General features: G+C 38.5%; 1 protein-coding gene across 2 annotated transcripts in view; it reads right to left on the minus strand.

Annotated features, from left to right (window-relative positions):
* The window catches only part of LOC107662441 (S phase cyclin A-associated protein in the endoplasmic reticulum-like), a 127,417-nt gene that overhangs the window by 57,520 nt on the left and 59,762 nt on the right, over positions 1–10,135 (minus strand). For both annotated transcript variants that reach the window (XM_016452465.1, XM_016452466.1), the window contains exons 21-22: positions 4,108–4,173; positions 2,859–2,985 (exon numbers count right to left, since the gene is read on the minus strand). In XM_016452465.1, the coding sequence (XP_016307951.1) occupies positions 2,859–2,985; positions 4,108–4,173 (193 nt within the window). The remainder of the gene's footprint in view (positions 1–2,858; positions 2,986–4,107; positions 4,174–10,135) is intronic.

Genomic DNA, 10,135 nt, shown 5'->3' on the forward strand with positions numbered 1-10,135 from the left:
ATCAGAATTCGCTCCCTTGGTGACGTGGCAAAGGGATCTCATTATAATATTACCGCCCCTTAATCTGTAAGTTTACACCCACGGCGCCGTTATTGTTTTCTCGCAAGCGACAACGGTGTACTAGTTCTAATGCCATAGCGAAAGATTGAGCAAAACATTCTAACTGTTCTGTTATTGGCTGCACAGACGAGCACAGAACACTATTTACAGTCCCAGCCTCAGAGGAGACAAGAGAGCAGTGGATTTATTGATTTATTTAATGTATATTGCTGCTGTCAGAAGTTTAAACTCATATGCTTTAAAACGCATAATTTCAGCATGATAAACAGAACCAAAACAGATGTTTTTTAGCAGGTACGAGCTGTAATGGCGCAGCTCTATTCTGGAAAAGGGGGTGGGGAGCAGCAGCTCATTTGCATTTAAAGAGACAGGCCCGAAAAACAGCGTGTTTCTGCATCCACTCAAAATAGGCATTTTCAAAATGATATAATAAATTATCTGTGGAGTATTTTGAGCTGAAACGTCACAGACACATACTGGGGACACCAGAGACTTATATTACATATTGTAAAAAGGGGCATAATATGTCTCCTTTAAATGCCATCACCTAACTTCAAAACATTTAATCTTAAACGGTCTCATCACTTTGAAATATTTAATACGGTCACCATCATTCACCAGTGGACACTGTCATGGACATTTTGGGTTTATGACCGTTCGTTACATCCCCTTCACTCCACTCTAGCAGCTTATGAACTCCTCTCCTCCCCTCCCTCAGCCCTCCTTTTTGCACATTAGCTCAGCTTTACCACCCTCTTCTGTCTTTCTTACCTTTCTCCTCTCCCTCCAGAAAGACCATTAACAACCCACAGCTCCTCCCACTGGTCAATACAGGCACACCATCAATGCACCATCCACCCACCCACAAACACACACCCACCAAACCACACATCCCTTCATTTGATGAGTGTATTACAGAATGGCACCAAAAGAAACCGTAAAAGTCCAGTTTCATTACCAAAATGTGACGTGTCACCAATCCATTTCTTCTTTATTGATCTAGAGATGTATACTAGAGATGGGTCACAATGGTCGATCAAATACTGACTAGTTGATTAGTCAAAGTGACTAGTCTAAATTTTGTCCTAGGTTTTTTAGTGTTTGTTAACTTTAGCGGCAGTGCTTTAATTAGCATTCTGTTTTAACAGCATTAGCTGTTAGCCAGTTTACACCGCAATACATTCAGACCAAGAACAAAAACTATAAAGACAACTAAAACAATAACTATATTAGTGTCCACAGCAACACACGATACAAGTTTGTTTATTATAAGCTTGAACTGCAGTTATGTCTTCTGCTGCTTTAAATGCTCAAACGCTTTAAAGTTGGGTGGATTCTGATTGGCTGTCAACGTTTTTATCATTCATCAGCTAGATTCCTACGATTTTGTTCTTCTGTGGCATTATCATTATAGTCGTGGTGTGGACTTCCCTATTCTCTTAGAATTAGAATGATTGTTAAAACTTTAATTATAGTTAATCGCCCTTGGTGAGAATGGGCCTTTAGAAGAACATCTTTTACAGCTGTCACTCCTCATAGCGTTTTGAGCGTCCAAGTTTTAGCGTGTCTCAAATCTCCTGCATTGTTTTATTCGATTGAGCTGCATTTAGTCATTTTTGGATGCAAAAATATGTCTTATATAAACAACCCCTAAGGTTCAACTGGGGTCAGGTGAACCTGAAACCAGTCTAATTATACAGGGGTTCCAGTTAAGACTGATTAGTCAACTAGTCATTTAGGCAACCCACAAATGAGTTGCTTTGGAAAATGCGAATTGTCAAAGACAAACACTAAATGCAGGCATTCTGCTCATTATGAGATAACTTTACGCAATGCTTTAGCAAACACTATGCCAATGGATTACAAGAATAAATTAGAAAAACTGTTAAATAATCATTACCATAACAAGCAATTTTTGACATTTGAATTGAATTGATTTTCAGAACAGTTTATCTTTTAAAACATTATCAAAAACTTCAAAAGTCAACAGTTCTTTATAATTGCCGGATACAATCTCGCATCTCATGCTGAATTGTGGGATATTAGTAGAGCTCTGGAAGCACACTAAAAAAATGTGAGTGATAGCCAAAATACATCTTCAAAAGCTTCCCTGCTTTATAACTTAAGTCGTTTGGATTATATTTACTTTTGAAAAACCAACATATTTTTGTATAAAAGCCACAATGCACAACAGTAGCCAGCCAAACGCTCAGAAACATGTTCGCCTGTTTGACAAACGGGGATCTCTGCCAATTAATAACATCTGCAGCAATGAAAACAAGCAGCTAACCTGGCCCTCATTACCAAATAACCAAGGGCAGAGAGTTGGGGATGGAAAGCGATACTCTGCATAGACTGTGAGATGGGGAGGATGGCAGCCAAAGCCGGCGGTTCAGGGGAGTCGGTGTTAGAGACCAGCCTGGAGGCTCATCTTCAAGTCAAATCCCTTCACATACACACACACACCACACACAAATACACATTCAATCCACATAGGCTAGACATCAGACAAGCCACTGACATAAACTGGTCTGAACACTGTTCAGATGCTTACAGTCCCAGAAGAACCCTGGTGTGACTGTGTAGTAGTAAAGATGAACAGATAAACAGCAGTTTAAAAAACAGACAACATATATCCATTCAGTCATTACTGGGATCTCCAGCTTTCCCCAGTCAGGAAATAGCACTGCACTCTGAAGTTCTGGAATCTTTTCAGGAATATTACTTTAGAGGGCATGTCACTCTAAAGGGACATCAGAGCAGACAAGAAAGACAGATCATGAGATAGATGTACAAACCTGCTTCTCCAGAATGCGGGAGATTTCTCCCAGGGTTCTGTCCAGGCCAGACACTTTGTTACTGGCCCACTGGCCACTGTCCTGCCCCTGCTGCTGCTTTACTAGATCCTTCACCAGACGCTGAAGTCTGGAAGCAAAGACACACACACAACTGGATCAAAAACCTGGGTCAAAACATGTTTGGGTCACACCAACCCCCCCAAAAAATAAATATTTAAAACACAGTCTAATTTTAAATTTGCATTATTTTCACAATAATTTACAACATTTCTGCTCCCTTATTCTTGCTACTGGATTGTGAAAACAAATGTTTAAATCATATGGTATTTATATAATTTTACCTGAATATATATATAACATTAAAATTATTGTAATAATTCATAATTAAAATATAATTTATATAAATTTTTTTTATATCAAGACATTTGTTTGTTATTGATATAAATTTATTGCATGTCACATATTTATGATATTAATTTAATACATAAAACATTACCTTTTTACACTATTTAAAATAAACAATCAGGAAAAAAGTGTTTTCCAATGTGCTGAACTTTCTTTATGCAAAATACTATTTCTTTTTTTCTCCCACTGATTTTGGTGTGAAATATGAAAAGTGTTATGTTAATAATATATTATAGTACTCAATATTTTTAATTACCTTTTTTTTTTTACATTTTCAGTTTTAATTTTAATTTTAGTAACTTTGATACATGCTTTATTTTTTTTATTTCTATTTAGCCTTAATTTTTAATTCTTCAGCTTTCTTTCAATTAAATAAAAAAATATTTTTTATTAGTTTTATTTAATAATAACAACACTTAACCTGCAAATTTCATCTAATCATATGCACTATATCTTACTCTTGGTTATCTATAACCATACTCTTTTCAGAAATGTTCAGCATACATATATATTATGCTCTTTTCAGGGACTGCTGGAATGCCACACAGGTGTACTGTAGATGATTTCACGTTTTACTATCATTGTGCAAGAGCACAAAACCTGATCCACACAAAGCAAAATAGCAAGAATTATGGATTGTAATATGAGATCTGTGACAGCACCGCTTAGATATCAGTATTGCATTGCATTTAATGGGCAAAACAATAAAGGTTTGATTAAGGAAAGCCAAGCGCTGGCATAATTTCAGAAGCATGGATTTAAAAAGACATTATTAAAACATGAGTACTCAATAGAAGACCTCAGCTCGGCTATATGATCCTTAAAAGTGGAGCGGGGAGCTTACTTCGCCTTGTACGGAGAGTCGGGGGTCTGGGTCTTGGCTTCCATGCATGTCTCATACTCCTTAGCCCTGAAAAAGAAAGACAAACAAGTCTGTCAGAAAGAGACGGAAAGAGAGAGAAAGACAGACAGACAGAGAGCAACAGAGGAGTCCGATGGCTGTCAGTCTGAAGACATGAGGAGATAAGACGACGTGCTGAACAAAGGAAATGTCAAGAGGTCAAGCTGAGCCTCAAACTGTTTATTTAGTCTTTGGGCCGCACTAGCAGCAATCACAAACTAACAAGCATGAACGAGTCACAAACATTTAGTCTTCAGAGGGGTACCCCAGTAGAGGATGTTGTTTCACAGCAGGGAATACCAAACTCTCCAATAACCACACTATTTAAGTCCAGAAATCAAAATAAATAAAAGTGATTGGCTGATGGGTGTGAATTACTCCTAAGTAACTCCTGAGTCACAGACCAAAATAATGCATGCTGTCAGTCAGCTCTAGCACATTGGTGTGGTCCAACAAGCAAAATTCCTGACAATCACACATCCCATTCTGTCAGATAAGGATGATCGATCAGCTCCTGAAAAAAAACACTTGATGGATGGATGTTCAGGGGCTGATAAACTCGGACGTCTCTTTCCGGAAGACAATGTCAGAGAGCTGAGCGGTCACAAGCCTTGTAATGGTTTAATCTTGGTTTGAGTTGAAATCCAAGGTGATTTTGGTTTAACCTAAATGGTATAGGTATACGTAGATTAAAAAAAAAACACAAATGTAATTTTCAGTCGACATATTTTAAAAAACTTTTTGGTCTTAAGAAAGCTCTATATATTTAGACTGGTTAGAAAACTATAACCTGTTATTAAAATTCTAATTTCTCCTGGAGAGAAAAAAAAAAAATAAAAAATTCTACCTATTATGCATAATAACAAGAATGTTGTTCACAGCAAATGATTTTGAAGTCTGATCTGTACTTTTCTTTTAGTTGAAGTGGTAAACTGAGTTAAATTGATTAAATATAATGAATGACTAAATAATATTAAATAAAATGAATGAAAATGAATGAATGAACGACTGAATAATAGAATGAATAACTAAATAATAGAATGAATGAATGAATAGCATGGATGGATGGACAATAAATAGACTAAAACAGAATGAATGACTAAAATAGAATGAATGACTAAAACAGAATGAATGAATGAATAATAAATAGATTGAATGACTAAATAAACACAATGAATGAACAGAATGAATGACTAAATAAAAAACAGAATGAATGACTAAATAATAAACAGAATGAATGAATTAACAAATTAATAATAATAATAAAAAGAACATATGAATGAATGAATAGTGGAAATTAAAATTTTTTTGGAAGATATTGGGTTGAGGTGGATACATTTCTAGTACTGATCTGTAGGAAGTGATAAATCACTCTATATATATGTGTTCACTTGAATAGTGAGTAGTGAACAGGTGTCACAGAGGACAGGAGACTTTGGAGATTCCACTGGGCTATGTGATGAGACCTTAACCCTAACCCCTGACTATTAAGATACTTAACTATAAATTGACTATAAACACAATTACAGCTAAACTCTGCCTTCTTTTGGGAGACAGTAGCATAGCATGCGTTAAGAATTTTGAACAGTGATTCCCAAGTGCTGGCCGAGCCTCGAGCGGTGGTGCGCTCAGAGAAAGATTGTGAACCGTACCTGGCCTCGTCCTCATCCTCCAGATTACAATATTATTCTCTGACAGCTTTACGCCTGCACAGGTTAAACAGAGGGGCAATCGCCAGACCATCAATCTCCGAACACGGCAGGCCCCATTAAACGGGCCGGGCACCATAAATATTAGTAACCAGCTATAAGTGGGGGTGGCAGCTACAAAGCTACAATGCAGAGCTAATCATCAATTCATCACGATGTGCCCCACTATTCACCTTCGCCCACGCTGGACGCAGACGGCCCCCTCCCCCAATCGACTGTAAAACTGTCAATGCCTTCCGACGGATAAAAAAAGAAAACAAATACAGTGTATCCATTTTAAATGTGCTATGGGAGGCTCAGGCGTTTGGCACTCCCAATTACAGAGAACATTTGGTCAGGCAGCGGTGCAATATTTAATATTGGATTTGAGAGGCTCTCAATCAAATGGAAGACAATTTGACTGATGACGAATAAATGGACGAGGAAAAGGGAGGGAAAATGTGACCTGTGGAACATATCCACCAAGAGGAATGAGGCGGGTTCCATCTATAAATTCAACAAACGTATATAAGGGGTTATATGTGGAATAAATATTGGATACATCCTGAGATTAAAAAGATTTACATGCACCTGATGGTAAATAAAGGTCTGAGGTAAGCAGGGTCCAAGTGTCTTAAAGTTGAAACTATCGGAGCTGCAGTCTAGCCATTGCCGCTCATGCTCAGACACATTGGTCCTGTTCCAAATGGAACACTTGATGTGGACTTGTCATTTAATAGCCTTTACTTGAAAGTATCCCTGAAGTCCACAAGACTGTACAGTGTCCCATGTGTTTTATGATTCAGAAGGGTGCCCGCGAACATCCTTATTGTGACTGCTAAGTATCCTTGATGTTGCCTTTGGCAGAGATCACACTCAATGCTGCATAAACTATTGAGTAGTCACCTGCTATTATGGCACCAACATTCAGACTCAAATGAGGACGGCAAGAATGCTGCACTTGGTGACCTTGCATACTTGTGGCAGTGTGCATAGCACAAGAGCACAGGGTGTCCCCACTGGGAAAGTTTCTTGGTGAAAACCCATTGAGAAGATTTCTTGGAGCCCTTTGTTGGCAACTATATACCCTTGATGCACAGAGCCTGCAATTTACAGCAGACAACTACACAACAGCCCAAGAATCACCACGGCACCAACATGACGACTCAAGAGGAACTTGCACATTTGTGGTCTTCACACTGACTGTATTATAGTGTCCCATTTGTCTGTTTATCGTGTAGAAGTGTACTCACAAGAGAGTCCTTTGTGGCGATATGCACCTTTTGCCCAAATCTGCACTAGAGGAGGACGGAAAGGGTCAAAAGGCCAGACTTGACATGAACTTGAAGAATTGTGGTCTTCACCACAACTGACCGTTCCATGGGGTATCCCATTTGTCATGTTCCCTCTGTGAATTCACAATAGACAACTTTCCGGCAGTCTGTGTGGCATTATGTTACCAAAGGAGGAAGGACCGCAAGGGTTGAGGACTGTATTTCCGGGACAGAGCCACTGGTACTCCTTTGGCAAAAATAAACAAAAAACAGGACTAAGGCCCCACAAACTTGGCCTAACCTGTGCTCAGGTTTACTGAAGCCCTCACTGCAAGATCATCCCGTGTTTCCTCGTAGCTCCTCCACTCCCTCCTTCTCTTCCCTACCTACCTCACTGACTCTCCTCTAGGGAACTTTTTTCTGTATATGCGAGTAAAGCGATGGCCTCTGTGAGTGCAAAACGGGGGTCTTTTGTGTGCCGCCCCTCTGAGGTAGACCAACACACAGAGCGCACTGTTCTCAATCCTGGGGAAAAGACAAGCGATGCAACCAGCCAAACATCATACAAGAGAGAAGGGCCATCTGAGAGAGAAGGAAAGAGTTAAGAGCGAGAGACTCTGAAAGTTTAAAGCCTACATCCAATGCTGACACGGGCAGACATGCTACTTTCATGGTAATTAAAACCACACATGTTTGCACATGAAGAACAAGCCATATATTTGAAGAATAAATCAGGGTCCAGCTAAGGAAATTAAACAGTCTTTTCCATGCCACGGCTGTGACGGGGACTGAGCGGGCTTAACAATGACACTGGGGGACAGGGCAACCTGGGAGGGCTGAGAAAAGCTCTCTAGTGTTTTACAAACGCCACACTGTGCTCCTATAAAACGGCTCATTTCCACCCTGTCGTGGAGTCGCCAACCTAAGCAACCCAGGGCTGTGGGCGGCCGTGATTTATGAGCGTGTAGCGCCTGTTCTCTCCCTTTCATTCTTTCCTCCTCACCGTGTGAGTGTTGCAGGGCTCAGCACAGGAGTGACAGAGAACAGAGGAGGCTCATGTTGTCACTCTTCCAGCCAAAGCTCAGAGCTGTTTTCTGCCCTCGGAGCTACCTCTGTATTAATGAGCTCAGAAGCGGGGCAGACTGCCGGTCTCCACTCCACTGCAAGTTAAGAGACGGTTAGTAGACATCACATAGAGAAAGAGTGAGACAGAGCGCCTACAAATTACAACTACTGTAAAGCCACCACTAGGGATGTAGCAACCATTACAACTTACAAAAATCAAATCTTGATAATTGTATCACATTTTGTCGAAATTTCAGTATAACTTACAAAAGCCGAAATGTTATTACAGATTTAAGAAAGCAGAAACTTCATTACAAGTGAAACAGAAATGGTTTAATATTGTAGGTTAATGAAATTTCAGGATTCATAAGTTATAAAATGTTTACTTTGTAGTCAATGTTGAAATTATGACAATTTACAAATATCGTAATGCAACAATTATTACAACTTACAAATGCAGAAACATACCAAACATACCAAAACTAAACACTAAAACTCTTGTGACTCTACATAGGACAAGTGGTTTGAAGAATGGATGAATCATTATGAACATAACTTATGAACAATTTCATCAAAACTTGAAATTTCAACTATCAAAAACAGAAATTACATAAAAATGTTGTACCTTGATGAAGTTGAATACAGTAATTATGTAAGGAATAATTGACGATGGGCCATTGAATTATTAGAAAATAATGCACACCTGAGGTGGTGATGCCGTTACACCTCGGGTGTGCATGATTTTCTAATAAGTCAACACACCTGAGTCAATTATTCCGCTTATACTATGGTTACCACACCTCAAATATTATACAGATGATGTATTTCAAAACATTCGTCAGGTAATTGTCCTTAAAACACTCTTGTGTGTAGGATTCATTTCTTACGCGTCTCATCCCACGCTGATGTTGCTACTTCCAAAACGTCATTTTAGACCTAGTAACGGAGGTTTGAGCCGTTGATAGCAGACTAATGCTGTTAATAATGAAGTTGTCCACCATTTGTTTACTCTAGAGTCACATTTGATGAGATTTTCTGTGTTCACAGACGGGATTCTGGCTGTTTGGGAATGAAATCGGTTAGTGTGTGGTGTGCCGTCTTGGTCACATCACAGCACTTCACACACTATAGGAACAAAACCATTAAATCAATGAGTTTTTATCATTATGTTTGTGGTCTCTCACATCTTGAAAATCTGATAAGGTTTATAAAAAACTTTTAGTGTGGGCCAGTCTTTAGAGGGTCAAAATTTCAGAAATTCTATGTACAAACTTGTAAATATTTATATGATTATCCTCCATATTTGGAAAATAATCAACACCCATGAGTTACTGTGCTGCAATTAAACAAACACCTTGCAGTCACTAAGAAGTCACTACATTCGGACTGAATATAAGCAGTTGGTGGTAAACTTGCATGGATGTATAAAGTTTTACCAGAAATTCCCAGGGTCTTTACAATTGTACACTGAACAAACTCCAACCACCTCTGGAGCTGTTCATTCCAATCTTAGCATTACTGACAAACAACTAGGGATGTTCATTTTAACCGTTTAACCGGTTAACCGACCGTAAGAATTTTGACTGATTAATACAATCAGTTAAACGGTTTAAAAAGTCATTTAATTATTTATTTTTTCAGTAATTTATCAAAATATTTAAAAAGGTTTGCTGCATGGTTAAAATACGCTACATGCATAAAAAATTACTTTTTTAGGGGGGAAAAAACATAAGTCGCGTATACGTCGCATTTTATTAATTGATCCAGAAATAGGCCTAATGCCGACGTGAAATGTTTACAAACATTATAATAAACACTGTAAACATAGATAGGCTATTTTAGTTCCCCTCACTCCACAACAAATCCTTTCAATTAACAGTATTTAGAAAAGAACAAGAATTAAAAATATAAGAAGCTATAGCAATATAAACGACAAGCCAAAAC

The sequence above is a fragment of the Sinocyclocheilus anshuiensis genome, unplaced genomic scaffold, assembly GCF_001515605.1.
Source record: "Sinocyclocheilus anshuiensis isolate Anshui unplaced genomic scaffold, SAMN03320099.WGS_v1.1 scaffold807, whole genome shotgun sequence".
Taxonomy (NCBI): Eukaryota; Metazoa; Chordata; class Actinopteri; order Cypriniformes; family Cyprinidae; genus Sinocyclocheilus; species Sinocyclocheilus anshuiensis.